The 15,223-nt window shown below is 41.7% G+C and overlaps 1 protein-coding gene and 1 long non-coding RNA gene across 5 annotated transcripts in view; one reads left to right on the forward strand and one right to left on the reverse strand.

Annotated features, from left to right (window-relative positions):
• The window catches only part of LOC134355547 (uncharacterized), a 61,338-nt gene that overhangs the window by 35,763 nt on the left and 10,352 nt on the right, over positions 1-15,223 (forward strand). For all 3 annotated transcript variants that reach the window (XR_010020119.1, XR_010020121.1, XR_010020120.1), the window contains exons 2-3: positions 2,933-3,100; positions 5,506-5,643. This is a non-coding gene — a long non-coding RNA (uncharacterized LOC134355547). The remainder of the gene's footprint in view (positions 1-2,932; positions 3,101-5,505; positions 5,644-15,223) is intronic.
• Positions 1-15,223, reverse strand: part of lad1 (ladinin) — a 111,590-nt gene that overhangs the window by 25,060 nt on the left and 71,307 nt on the right. For both annotated transcript variants that reach the window (XM_063065560.1, XM_063065559.1), the window contains exons 7-9: positions 12,399-12,439; positions 7,676-7,754; positions 6,864-7,001 (exon numbers count right to left, since the gene is read on the reverse strand). In XM_063065560.1, the coding sequence (XP_062921630.1) occupies positions 6,864-7,001; positions 7,676-7,754; positions 12,399-12,439 (258 nt within the window). The remainder of the gene's footprint in view (positions 1-6,863; positions 7,002-7,675; positions 7,755-12,398; positions 12,440-15,223) is intronic.

Genomic DNA, 15,223 nt, shown 5'->3' on the forward strand with positions numbered 1-15,223 from the left:
GTAAGGAAGGTAAATGCAATATTTGCATTCATTTTGAAATGTCTAGAATATAAAAGCAAGGTGGTAATGCTGAGGCTTTATACAACACTAGTGAGGCCTCAGATGGAGTATTGTGAGCAGTTCTGGGCCCCTTATTTAAGAAAGAATGCACTGACATTGGAGCAGGTTCAGAGGAGGCTCACGAGAATGATTCCAGGAATGAAAGGTTTATGGTATGAGAAGCAATTGATGGCTCTGGGTCTTTATTCACTGGAACTTATAGAAAACTGAGGGGAAGTCTCATTGAAACCTGTCAAATGTTGAAAGGTCGAGATAGAGGGGATGTGGAAAGAAGGTTTCCTGTAATGGGTGAGTCTAGGATTGGAGGGCACAGAATAGAGGGACATTGATTTAGAGTGGAGGTGAGAAGAAATTTCTTTAGTCAGAGGCTGGTGAATCTGCAAAATTTTGTTGCCACAGTTGTCTGTGGAGGCCTGGTCACTGGGTGTGCTTAAGGCAGAGGTTCAAAGGTTCTTGATTAGTTAGGGTGTGTACAGAGAGAAAGCAGGAGAATGGACTTGAGAGTGAAGTGGATCAGCCATGATGAAATGGTGCAGCGGACTCGATGGGTCAAAAGAACTAATTCTGCTCCTATGTCTTATGCTCTTATTTCTGCTGTAATAGGGAAACTTTCAATTTGAATTTGGGAGAATATGCCAAAATGAGTGTTATCTTTTGTGAATGTTTCAGGTATTTTTCTTTCCAGGGCTAAACAGAACAATCCATTAGCATTTCTGTGCTTAGTTACCCTCTTGAAGTTATCCTCTTGAATAAAATCATAAAATTGTATCCTCTAAGAAACAGAGCCCATATGTGCATTTGTGCCACTGCTGTTGGTATAACACCCTTCTGTGGATTGAAAATGGACATCAGTGGCTGCTATTCAATAATGAGGGTAAACTCTCTCACATACAAATACTGATTGAAATGTTTTATACTCCAAACAAGAATCATGGCCTCTCTGTCAATCTGTGTGTAATTTTTCTCAGCAGCAGTAAGGGAACGTGATGCAATGCCACTTCTATCATTCATAACATAAGACCATAAGATATAGGAGCAGAAGTAGGCCATTCGGCCCATCGAGTCTGCTCTGCTATTCAATCATGGGCTGATCCAATTCTTTCTGTCATCCCCACTCCCCTGCTTTCACCCCATACCCTTTGATGCCCTGGCTAATCAACAACCTATCTATCTCTGCCTTAAATACACACAGCGACTTGGCCTCCACAGCCACTCGTGGCAACAAATTCTGCAAATTTACCACCCTCTGACTAATATAATTTTTCCACCTCTGAGTTCCAAAAGGACATCCTCTAATCCTGAAGTCATGCCCTCTTGTCCTAGAATCCCCTACCATGGGAAATAACTTTGCCATATCTAATCTGTACAAGCCTTTTAATATTCGGAATGTTTCTGTGAGATCCCCCTTCATTTTCCTGAACTCCAGGGAATACAGTCCAAGAGCTGCCAGACATTCTTCGTACGGTAACCCTTTCATTTCTGGATGGTAACCTTTTCATTTCTTGATGTAATGTGACATGTCTACACCAATAACATAAGGTGAGCGGTCATAGGCAAGATTCACTGGACTGTATGGATTATAATGTGTGAGTACAGTGTCTGATATCACCATTTCATTTGCCTTTTGGAAAATCACTTCCATTGCCATTTCTTCCTGATCTGTAGTGATGAGTTCAAGGGGTGGAGCACAGTAGCCAGGTTTGGCAGGAACCTGCTATAGCAATTGACAAATCCTAAAAAAAGACCACAACTGTGACACATCCTTTGGTCTCAGGGCATCTACAACTGCTTGACTTTCTCAGCACACTTGTATCAACCTTGTGCGTCAATGGTGTGACCAAGCAAGTGATACTTGGTTTAAAGAATTCACACATGGTGCGTCATTCTCTGGCCATATAGCCTTCTAATATTTTTAACAATATATTGAGATTTTGGAGATGTTCCTTGTCAGCCTTGCTGGCAACAATGATATCATCTAGGTAACAGTGAGTGCCCAGGCAGCCTTGCAGCACCCGGTCCATAGCTTTCTCCCAGAGTGCAGGTGTAGATGCTATTCCAACAATAAGCGTATTATAGCGATAAAGCCCTTTGTGAGTATTTATGGTGAGAAACACTTTTACTCTTCTTTCAACTCCATCTGTAAGCTTCAACTAAGTCTTCCCAGAATGGATAAAAAGATATCCTTTGTCCTGGGCAGAGGACATTGATCTACTTTCACTGGGTTTATGGTGACCTTAAAGTCACCACAGATGCTGACGGACCCATCTTTCTTGGTGACTGGGTCCACTTATGTTGCCCATGGGATCCACCCAACTTGGGTGTAACACCTTCAATTAACACTACCTTTGATATGTTTGAGTTTTCCAGTGCCATTCTTGAACATCACTGAGGCACTATCCTGTACCTTTCTTAATTTGGTTTCAGTGGACTCTTTTGCAGGGGATGTGGCATGTAATTGGTGGGTGGACCTCCAATGAAGTTATAATTGTCTCAGCCAATCATGGCTCCACAATGCTGGTCCTCCTGATTTTGACACATGCAAGCTCAATGTGGCTTGTTGGTCATTTCACTATTAAGAATGTCATTCTCACAAGAGTTATCTTTTCTCCAGTTTAAGTTCTTAGTTGGATCGCTGCAGGCATCTTTGAAATGACGTTCACACTTATTTTGTGGAATGACTAAAACAAGTCAGTGTCAAATTCCTTTTTAATTAATTAGATTTTCACTTCTGGTGTAAGCCATATTGCTTGTCTCCTGTTAGTTTTCACAAAATATATCTTATCATTATCAAATTTTTCATCCTCAGCATGCTGATTAATGTTCTTATTGAAACTGCAACTTGACTTCTATCTTTTTCGTCTTCCCTATGCAGTAATTTATGTCTGGCAAACGTGCTCTTAGTATATGTCCAACTTTATTGCATTTTCTGCAACACACATCAAAGTTGCTGGTGAACGCAGCAGGCCAAGCAGCATCTATAGGAAGAGGTGCAGTGGACGTTTCAGGCCGAGACCCTTCGTCAGGACTAACTGAAGGAAGAGTGAGTAAGGGATTTGAAAGCTGGAGGGGGAGGGGGAGATGCAAAATGATAGGAGAAGACAGGAGGGGGAGGGATGGAGCCGAGAGCTGGACAGGTGATAGGCAGAAGGGGATACGAGAGGATCATGGGACAGGAGGTCCGGGAAGAAAGACGGGGGGGGGTGACCCAGAGGATGGGCAAGAGGTATATTCAGAGGGACAGAGGGAGAAAAAGGAGAGTGAGAGAAAGAATGTGTGCATAAAAAAGAGTAACAGATGGGGTACGAGGGGGAGGTGGGGCCTAGCGGAAGTTAGAGAAGTCAATGTTCATGCCATCAGGTTGGAGGCTACCCATACGGAATATAAGGTGTTGTTCCTCCAACCTGAGTGTGGCTTCATCTTTACAGTAGAGGAGGCCGTGGATAGACATGTCAGAATGGGAATGGGATGTGGAATTAAAATGTGTGGCCACTGGGAGATCCTGCTTTCTCTGGCGGACAGAGCGTAGATGTTCAGCAAAGCGGTCTCCCAGTCTGCGTCGGGTCTCACCAATATATAAAAGGCCACATCGGGAGCACCGGACGCAGTATATCACCCCAGTCGACTCACAGGTGAAGTGATGCCTCACTTGGAAGGACTGTTTGGGGCCCTGAATGGTGGTAAGGGAGGAAGTGTAAGGGCATGTGTAGCACTTGTTCCGCTTACACGGATAAGTGCCAGGAGGGAGATCAGTGGGGAGGGATGGGGGGGACGAATGGACAAGGGAGTTGTGTAGGGAGCGATCCCTGCGGAATGCAGAGAGAGGGGGGGAGGGAAAGATATGCTTAGTGGTGGGATCCCGTTGGAGGTGGCGGAAGTTTCTGTAAGTTTCACCTTTAAGTTTGCATTGGCCTGCTGTTTGTGAGCCCCTGCCACAATGGTAACACAATTTGTTCAACCAGGCAGGTTTCTGCTTAGGTGTTGAAATTTTGTTCCTGCTTACATTAATTCCTGACTGCAACTCAATTGCTTCTCTGGCTGCCGTTTCCACTGATACAGTGATTTCAACTGCTCTTTTAAATGTGAGTCGTGCTTCAGTTCGGAGGCCTTTTTGAATGCTTTATGTAAGATTCCACAAGCTAAACAATCTCTCCGTGCATCATTAAGCCCATCGGTGTACTGGCACTACAGAGATGTGCAAGACAAGTTTGTTTTTCTCCCCACATAGAGTGTCTAGAACATTCTGCCAGGGTAAGTGATAAAAGCAGAAACAAAGCAATATTTAAGAGGTATTTATACAGAAACATGAAATGCAGGGAATAGAGGGATACAGGTCATGAGAGGGCAGATGGGTTTATTTTGACTAGAATCATAAATGGTGCTGACATGGAGGGCAGAAGGGTCTGCTCAGGTCCTGTACTCTTTTATGTTTGCAGTACCAAATGGCCTTACCTGCAAAGTTCCTTTTTGTCATGTATGTAGAAATAGACCTTACAAAAATCATTGAAAGTGTAGGTCACCCCCAATGTAGGAGGCTTCTTAAATACCATTGGAAATTCCTGGCTTACAACTGAAACTGTGACAACTCCTCAAGAGTGTGTAATTGCCAGTTTCGTGGTCGTGGATTTCCCAATTGCACACAAACAATAAGAGAGAATTGCAAGTCTTCGATTTCTTTGACAGCATCAAACCAAAATCCAATTGTAAATCAAAGCTGTCACCTTCACACTCCATGTAATAGGCTGAAATGTCAGGTCCTCTTGGTATGCTTGTGAAGGTGCCCTCGACATCTCTGTTCCCTACATGAAAGCTTATTATGCCAGCTATCCCATGAGCTACAATGATTTTGGGTTTTTTTTAAAATTGAGCATAAGTAGTCAATGCTATGAGCAAATGCCCCAAATGCATTTTACATCTGGACCTGATTTCACCCCACACATGTGACCTGCCGACTACAATACAGCTTGTTACCTAAACAAACTTTACAACTCTCCCCCAAGTGGCTTGTTATCAAGTGGCAGCCCAATCAAGTGGAAAGCCAATTAAGACAGTCATATTTCCCAAAACAATAATACATGTTAAGTAACTTGCTAGAAGCTTGAGGCACGCAGGGGTGTGATCTGCAAAAACAACCGTAAATATATCAACTTATTCACACACTCTGTTAACCTATTCCCTTTTTATTATGCAGACTTTATTAAGGGTTTACTGCTCCATCTGGGTCGCTTATTCCACAAATGCAATGATACATAAATTTAAATGAATGTTTCACATTCTAAATAAGTACATATGATTGAAGTGAATAGTATTACTAGGTTGGATAAAATAAAATTCCAGAAAGCATTATATGTCATCAATTTGTTTGACTGAATGGCAAGTTTCAGTGCTGTGATTTCACAGTAATTCCTGATGTTCAATACTTCCATAACCTCTGAATTCCTCTTCTAGCCCTGCAACATGTCTGACTGGCGCTGCGTGTGGAGAAACAAATGGTCTGGATTGGAATAAAGGATTGAAAGGGGACATTGACTAATAAAGGAGATATGACAGACAGAATTCAGGCATAAGAAACAGAACTAAGAGAAGGTAAGAATTGGGATCATACTGGGGGAGAGAGGGGAATAAGCTTCAATTATATCCAGCCTTCAGATCCCATCTGAAATAACTCTGTACTCCATTTGGACACTATTACCAAAAGACGGACATGTGGTATTGGACTTCAACATACATTCATCAGAATGCTGTCAGCAAGTGAATTGTCAGATTCTAGGAAAGGGTTCTTTGACTTGGCCTGTATTTTCTTCAGTAGAGGGTGCTAGATGTCCTGACTGAGGTAATTAAAATGTTAACATTTTAAGGGGTTAGACATGGAGAAGCAACTACTTTTTGATGAAAAGCTCAAGGGCAAGGGAATATAATCTTAAATGTAGTGTTGTGCATCTTGGAAGCACTATATTGATGTAAAAGCTGATAAACCTTTGTAGCCTCCTCCCTTGACATGCACTGAACAATGGCACAAAAAAAAGCCTTGAAAACTGAGGTGGATAAGTGTGAGGTATTTTAGAAGCTATCAAGTTTCATTACGAAAAGATAGGAAAAACAGACAAGATATCGATAAACTACAATCAAAATCAGTATCAGTGTAGGTCTGAGTGAATGAATAGCTTTTTCATGTTAATGTTCAATCTTTAAAATCCTGAAAACAAATTCTGACTAAATCTTTACTCAGTTCTAATATCTTCAGCTTGCTCATAACACTTTTTCTATTGAGGAAAGTGCCATTTTCTATTGAGTAGTTTTGGATGTTTAATTATGTTAAAACCATTTCAAACACCAGTTCATAAATATTAAACACAGACTAAAAGGGTCAAAACCTCAAAGGGAAATAGAATCAATTCCATAAATTAGCCCAGTTCACTTTTGAGACTGAAAGTTTATACTATTACTTGATAATTTTACTGATGGTGACTGTAGGAGGTAGACTATTTCTGAGCAGTTGCAGGGTTACAACAAAGCTTAGTGGAAGAATCCTAAAAAGAAACATGGCTGGAAGTCCAAAATATTGCTTGCTAACTTTTCTTTCCCTCTCATAGTCTGCTTTGCCCTATGCTGTTTCCTAGTGTGAAAGAGAAATAGGATGCTTATATTCAAGCATATTTAATATGCAATTGTATCTACTTCGAGGTAATTAGTAATTCTGTGTCAATTCAATGCATTTTCAGTGCTACAATAGCCATTCCTACTGTACATAGTGTGTAAACATGAGTCATTCCATGTACACCTTAACTCACAAATTCGCACTGTACCTTTCTGGTCATTAGAAATCGAGAACTGCTATTTTGTGTGTCTTCTTTTTCAAACACACAGCGCTTGCTTGCAACACCTTCCAGTGGCCAGGACAGGTAATCTGAAGGGGATGACTTTGATTTGACGCTGTCACTTCTCTGTATGAAATATTAAATGAAATCCATTAACATGCCTTATATTTTAAATGCAACATGGAACATTCCTGACTTGAAATCTAGTATCAACTTTTACACATACTGAACTGTTGGTATATGATGATAACATTTTATCTGAAGACTTCCTGGTAGGAAAAATCTGTGGCCCAATTTAAGAGGGGAGGGCTGCAGATCAGAAAGGTGCTTGTAGGTTTAAGATTATTGGGACAACTTCAGGCCCTGTCCTTGGAAGTGTAGAGGATGGTCTGGAGATTAATTGAGGGGTATGCTAAGGGTCTGCTAACAGGAATTGGAGAAGAATGGACTATTACACAAATTAATAGCGGGGGATGTGGTTTGAGCCAAATGGTCCAAGTCAGGAGTGGATTGAGTCTAGCTGGGCTGGAAGACCAACGCAGGGAGGGGCTCACTGGTGGAGGCTTGTGATTATAGTAAGAGTAAACAAAATCACAGAGCTGCCTTCCTGGTATTCACTACACACTGTTGGACACATTCTGCTTGTGAGGCAGTATTTCAGTGAACCCAAAGGAAAATGACATGTAGTGAAAAACAAAAGTTGGTCTTCGATGTTCCACAAAACAATGCCAGCAACAGGTACCATATTCTCACACATGTTATGCAATTTATCCGACTACACAGATTGCTCAATTGCTCACCTCAATTGCCTTTGCATACTTCTCAAGTATGCCATCAATTTTTCCTGGTGAAGATCGGGCTGGAATCCTTAAACTGGCACTGTTCGGAGAGATCAGCATCACTAAATTAACACCCATTCATTAGTAAGCATAAAGAGCCAATTATAATTCATTAATATAATTCCCAGGTGGTATGACCTGATGCCATGAGACATCTTGGAGTGTCGAACTCATGGTGAGAATACCACAGAGACATGCTCTTGATTGTCTACCACAGAACATACATCTTAGTTGAAACTAACCTGGCATTTATTCAGGAAGTAACCAAGAATTGTGATTCAGGAGTCTGAAAGGCATGAATCTGTGCATATGATCTTTCTTTAATGTTGCATGCTTCTGTTCTGATATACCTTCCCTTTTAGTTAGTTCTTTGACTTTCATAAGGAACTTATGCAGAGCCAGTTGACAGTCTGTACCATGACCAAATAGAGAACCAATGCCAAATGTTCTTTCTGAATGTATTCTTGCATTACATTACTACCATGGATCAGCACAATTGTGGGATCAATAAAGAGGACCATTTGAGAGTCAATTGCATTGCAGTGAATCTACGAATACAGATGAGCTGACATCCAACTTCTTTCAGCAGCTCCCTCAGAATCATTACTCTTCCATGTCAAACACCACCAGCAAGATACACTTGAGTGCAGCAAAGGCATAAGATGTAATCACCAACAAGTGTACTTTAAGTTTTAAACACACAAGATTCTGCAGATGCTGGAAATCCAGAGCAACATACACAAAATGCTGGAGAAACTCAGTAGGTCAGATAGCATCTATGGAAATGAATAAACAGTGGACATTTCAGGCTGAGACACTTCATCAGGACTGGAAAGGAAGGGGACAGATGTGAGAATAAAAAGGTGGGGGGGAGGGGAAGGAGAAGATGGAAGGTAATAGGTGAAGCCAGGTGGGTGGAAAAGGTCAAGGGCCAGAGAAGAAGGAAACTAATGGGAGAAGAGAGTGGGCCATGGAAGAAAGGGAAGGATAAGGGGCACTGGGGAAAATGATAGGCAGCAGAGGTCAGAGGCCACAGTGGAGAATAGAAGAAAAGGTAAGGGGGAGTGGGGAAAAAATACCAGAAAGATGAATCAATGTTCATACTATCAGGTCGGAGGCTGTCTAGACAGAATATGAAATGTTTGCTCGACCACGTAAGAGTGGTCTCATCATGGCAGAAGAGGAGGCCATGGACTGCCTTATGGTCTATAGAAGAGTGTGATTGAGAGGGATAAAAAATCAGCCATGCTGGAATAGGAGAGCAGACTTGATGGTTCAAATAGCCTAATTCTGCTCCAATGTCTTATGGTCTTATGGCCCAACAGCTTGGAATGGGAATTGGGATAGGAATTAAAATGACTGGTTGTTGGGAAATTCCACTTCTGGCAGATGGAATGGAGGTTCTCAACAAAGTGAAGCCCCAGTTTATATCGGGTCGACCAATGTAGAAGAGGCCGCATCGGGAGCACTGGATACAATAGACAACCCCAATAGATTCACAGGTGAATTGTGGCCTCACTTGATATCTTTAACCTCTTACTTTATCAGCCTGCTTCAAGCAGGCTTAAATTATACCGGTGCCTAAGAAGAACTTCCTCAATGACTACCATCCAGAAGCACTTACATTCACTGGGATGTAGTGCTTTGACAAGTTGGTGATGACACTAATGAACTCCTGCCTGAGAAGTGACTTACATCCACTCCAAATTGTCTACCATCACAGCAGGTCAACTGCAGATGCCATTTCATTGGCTCTTCAATCAATCCTGGAACAGCTGGACGCTCGAATATGCATAGATAGCAATGATCTCCATTGACTACAGCTCAACATTCAATACTATCATCCCCTCAAAACTAAATAAGCTTCAAGTCCTTGCCCTCAATACCTCCCTGTGCAACTGGATCTTTAATTTCCTCACTTGTAGATTCCAATCATTTCAGATTGGCAACAACATCCTCCACAATCTCCATTAGCACAGGAGCACCATAAGGGTGAGTGCTTAGTCCCTTCTCTACTCGCTTTACACTTCTGACTATGTGGCTAACATCAGCTCCAATGCCACATTTAAGTTTGCTGATGACACCACTGTCATTGGTTGAATCAAATGTAATGATAAATCGGCGTATAAGATGAAGATTGAAAACCTGGCTGAGTGGTGCCACAACAACTTCTCACTGAGTGTCAGCAGGACCAAGGAGCTGATTATTGACTTCAGAAGGAGGAAACCGTAGGTCCATGAGCCAGTCCTCATTGGGGAAATCAAAGGTGGAGAGGATCAGCAACTTTAAATTCTTTATCTCTTCAGAGTTTCTGGTCTGGGTACAACAATAAGTGCCATTATAAAGAAAGGGGGCAGTGCCTCTAATTCCTTAGAAGTTTGTGTGGATTCAGCATGTCATCTAAAATGGTGACAAACTTCTATTGATGTGTGGTGGAGAGTATATTGACTGATTGCACCATGGTCTGGTATGGAAACACCAATGCCTTTTGAATGGAAAATCCTATAAAAAGTAGTGGATACAACCCAGTACATCACAGGTAAAGCCGTCCCTACCATTGAGCACATCTACATGGAGCGTTGTCACAGGAAAGCAGCATCCATCGCCAGGGACCACCACCACACCCAGGACATGCAGTTTTACCACAGCGGCCATCAGGAAGAAGCTACAGAAGTCTCAGGACTCACACCACCAGTTTCAGGAACAGGTATTACTCTTCAACCATCAGGCTCTTGAACCTGATAATTTCACACACCCTATCACTGTACTTTTCCCACTGAACTGGGTGCACTTTCAAGAAGTTTTCATCCCGTGTTCTCAACACTTATTGCTAATTCATTTATCATTATTATTTATTTTTCTCTCTTTTTGTAATTGTACAGTTTGTTGTTTCTTTCCACATTGGTTGTTTGTCCGTCCTGATGGGTGTGGCCTTTTTATTGCCTGCAAGAAAAGGGATCGCAGGGTTGTAGAAGGTGACATATGTATACTTTGATAATAAATTCTCTTTGCACATTGAAAGGACTGTTTGGGGCCATGAATGGAGGCGAGGGAACGGGCAGTTATAGCATTTCTCTTGCTTGCTGGGGTATGTGCCAGGAAAGAGTTTAGTGGGGAGAGTGGAATGGAGGATCGAGGTGAGGAAAGAGGTGAGTGGGCACATGTAGCATTTCTCTCATTTGTAGGGATATGTGGCAGGAGGGAGATTAGCAGGGAGGGTCGAATTGACAAGGGAATCACAGAGCGAGGGATCCCTGAGTAAGTGGAGAGTGGGATGGAAAGGAAAGATATGTTTGGTGGTAGAATCCTGTTGAGGATGACAGAAGTTGCAGAGATTGATGTGTTGGAAGTGGAGACTGATGGGTTGGTAGAGGAACTCCATCCCCATTAAAGCTGCAGGGGAATGGGTGAGTGTGGATATCTGGGAAATGGTCGAGTTACGGGTGAGGGTAGCATCAATGTTGAAGAAAGAAAAACATTGTCCTTTAATAGTAGTATCATCTAATAATATCACCAAGCCCTGTAATGTGAAATATCAGACTAATAAAGGAGGTCAGTAGTTGGGTATTTTGTGATAAGTGACTCATCTACTTACTCATTAAAGCCTTTCTGTCATTTACAAGGCATGTCAAATTCTGATCGCAACCCTGAACTTGCCTGGAGGAGTTTCGTCGTAAAATACACACTAAGATCCAACAGTCAACCCAGTCCAAGATAAAGAAATCTGCTTTATTACCACATCTGATGAAATACTTCATCAGATTTATGAGTCCTGGCAAACAGGTCTCTGCCTGAAAAATCGACTCTTTATTCCTTTCTATAGATGCTGCCTGACCTGCTGAGTTCCTCCAGCATGTTTTATGTGTTATTCTGGATTCCCAGCATCTGCAGAATCTCTTGTGCTTATGACAAAATACTTTGTTAACAGATCACTATTCCAGATGAAGGATCTCTACCTGAAACATTTCCCTCCATAGTTGCTGCCTGACCTATTAAGTTCCTGCAGCCCTTTTTGCTACTTGATTGGCAAACAGTCTACCTCAATGAACAGTCAAGCCCTCCACCAGTATCGGCCTGTGTCCTTCAGGAGATATTTAGGGCAGCACAGTAGTGAATGGCTAGCATAATGCCATCACAGAGTCAGCAACCCAAGGTCAATTCCTGCCACTATCAGTAAGGAACTTAACATTCTCCTCTTGACTGGGTAGGTTTCCTCCCGGTGCTCTGGTTTCCTTCCACTTTCCAAAAACGTACGGGTTAGTAGGCTAATTGGTCACGTAGGTGCAAATGGGCAGAGCAGGCTCATTGAGCCGTAAAGGGCCTGTTTCCTTCCTGTATCTCCAAATTAAATTTTACAGCTTCATCCTAAGTGTCACCCAAATCCTTTATTTCTATCTTATGGCAAGACAAGAGCAACCAAGTACCTAAGAAGACTACTGCCAGCAGAATCCCTCCACATCAAACACCACTGAATTGAATTGAAAATAAGTTGTTGAAACAAAATCCTGGAATTCCTTATTCAAGGACACCATGAGCATAAAGTTACCATAGGGACTCTCTTGTCCAAGAAGGCTACTGACCTGCAACTTCACGGAAGCAGTTAGTGATTGGCATTAAATGCACGTTTTGTGGCGGAGTTCCCATTCCATGACAGAATACAAATAAAAATATCTAAATTACTAACCTTCTTTGCAATGATTGGCTTTTCACCTCGGGATTTGTTACCTAAAAAAAAAATCAATGCATCAATTATACACTTTCTATATGATTTTCCCCCATTCTCCTCTCCTCTCATTTCGACCAGCAGTATGACAGAATCAAATGTGTTAGATTAATAAACAATATATTTAAATCTGAATTTGGTATCACTTTTAGTCATTTTGGGTAAGCTGCAAATCACAAAGCATGATAGGAAATGTTATCAATATATGATAAGCTTGAGACTGACGATACGTGTTTTAATTGGTGATGCCTGTGCAAGATACGAGGGAAGAAGGTCAAAGTAAACATTTGGGAAACTGCAGACGTGCCACAAGTAAGTCATGACAAAGCAAGTGTTAATTCTGATGCACTTTTAAGATCAGATGCAGAAATCACCTCAAAGAAGTCTCCTCACTGAGTCATCAGGAACATATGGATGAGCAAAAGATGCCCATAAGCTAATCACTTTCATCCAAGACAATCCATGACACTCAATGGCGAAGAGCTACTCTCCTGAGGATAAAAGAAGGGCTACAAGACATCATCAGCTCATCTGAAGAAGGGAGATACACCATGGCCAATAGACAGAGAAAGAACAGATGACTACATGAAGGAAATTGGAAGCAAGAACTGACATGCATACCTCTTGCTTTTAAGAACCTATGTAATATTTTTTCTGTAACGCTCTGTAACACTTTGAATTCATTAAACAAATTGATTCTCTGCATTTCATGTCAAAATTAGTCATAAATTCCCAGGAATACAGGATGGGCTCCTTCATCTCAATTAAGTTGTTGTATCAGAACTGGAAGAACTTCTCTCTCAGTGTTAAAGTTTGAAGTGGAAAATAAATGTGACAAAAGGAGAAAAATTCCTGACACTGGATGAGTTCCTCAAAGAATATTGAGTTTTACTATTTTATTCACAGAAAAAACATGCTGCTTAGCTGTTTGCTACTCTATTAAATACACCTACAAATTACAAAACAAAACTATACTGTCTGAATTGGCAAAAAGGAAACACTTTCAGTGGGGCTCTGCAGATCAATTTGGTTAAATTCTTCAGGTAGTTTGGCACAGGGATCTGTGCCTAATCCCCTGCTCTACACACCTTACACTCATGACTGTGTGGCTAAGTACAGCTCCAACACCTTATACAGGTTTGCTGCTGACACCACTGTAGTGGGCAATATTGAAGGGGGTGATGAATCAGCATACAGGAAAATCTGTCTGAGTGGTGTTATAACAACAACCCCTCACTCAATGTCAGCAAAACCAAGGAACTGATTGTAGACTTCAGGAGAGGGAAACCAGAGGTCCATGAGCCAGTACTCATTGGAGGATCAGAGGAGGAGACAGTCAGTAATTTTAAATTCTTGTGTGTTACTATCTCAGAGGACCTATCTTGGGCCCATCATATAAATGTAATTGCAAAGAAAGCATGGCAGTGCCTCAACTTCCTTAGGAGATGAAGAGGTTTAGAAACATAGAAAACCTACAGCACAATACAGGCACTTCGTCCTACGCTGCTGTGCCAAACATGTACTTACTTTAGAAATTACCTAGGGTTACCCATAGCCCTCTATTTTTCTAAGCCTCATGTACCAAAACATTTGCCATGTCATCAAAAATTTCTCTACATGTGTGGTGGAAAGTGTATTGACTGGCTGCATTCTGGCTTGGTATGGGAACACCAATGCCTTTGAGCAGAAAATCCTCCAAAACGTACTGGATTCAGCCCAGTATATCATGGGTAACACCCACCCAACTATTGAGCACATCTACATGAAATGTTGTTGTAGAAAAGCAGCATCCATCGTCAAAGATCCTCACCACCCAGGCCATGTTCTTTCCTTGCTGCTGCCATCTGGTGAAAGGTACAGGTGCCTCAGAGCCAGGTTCAAGAACAGTTACTGCCCCTCAACCAACAAAAGAGGATAAGTACACTCATTCTGTATAGGACGGTGTGTAGCGGTGTGCCTCAGGGATCTGTACTGGGTCCAATGTTGTTTGTCATATATATTAATGATCTGGATGATGGGGTGGTAAATTGGATTAGTAAATATGCAGATGATACTAAGATAGGTGGTGTTGTGGATAATGAAGTAGGTTTTCAAAGCTTGCGGAGAGATTTAGGACAGTTAGAAGAGTGGGCTGAAAGATGGCAGATGGAGTTTAATGCTGAAAAATGTGAGGTGCTACATTTTGGTAGGACTAATCAAAATAGGACATACATGGTAAATGGTAGGGCATTGAAGAATGCTGTAGAACAGAGGGATCTAGGAATAATGGTGCATAGTTCCCTGAAGGTAGAATCTCATGTGGATAGGGTGGTGAAGAAAGCTTTTGGTATGCTGGCCTTTATTAATCAGAGCATTGAGCATGGGAGTTGGGATGTAATGTTGAAATTATATAAGGCATTGGTAAGGCCAAATTTGGAGTATTGTGTACAGTTCTGGTCACCGAATTATAGGAAAGATGTCAATAAAATTGAGAGTACAGAGGAGGTTTACTAAAATGTTGCCTGGGTTTCATCTCCTAAGTTACAGAGAAAGGTTGAACAAGTTAGGTCTTTATTCTTTGGAGCGTAGAAGGTTGAGGGGGGATTTGATAGAGGTGTTTAAAATTATGAGGGGGAGTGATAGAGTTGACGCGGATAGGCTTTTTCCATTGAGAGTGGGGGAGATTCAAACAAGAGGACATGAGTTGAGAGTTAAAGGACAAAAGTTTAGGGGTAACTTGAGGGGGAACTTCTTTACTCAGAGAGTGGTAGCTGTGTGGAATGAGCTTCCAGCAGAAGTGGTTGAGG

Source organism: Mobula hypostoma, chromosome 13 (assembly GCF_963921235.1).
Source record: "Mobula hypostoma chromosome 13, sMobHyp1.1, whole genome shotgun sequence".
NCBI classification, from domain to species: Eukaryota; Metazoa; Chordata; class Chondrichthyes; order Myliobatiformes; family Myliobatidae; genus Mobula; species Mobula hypostoma.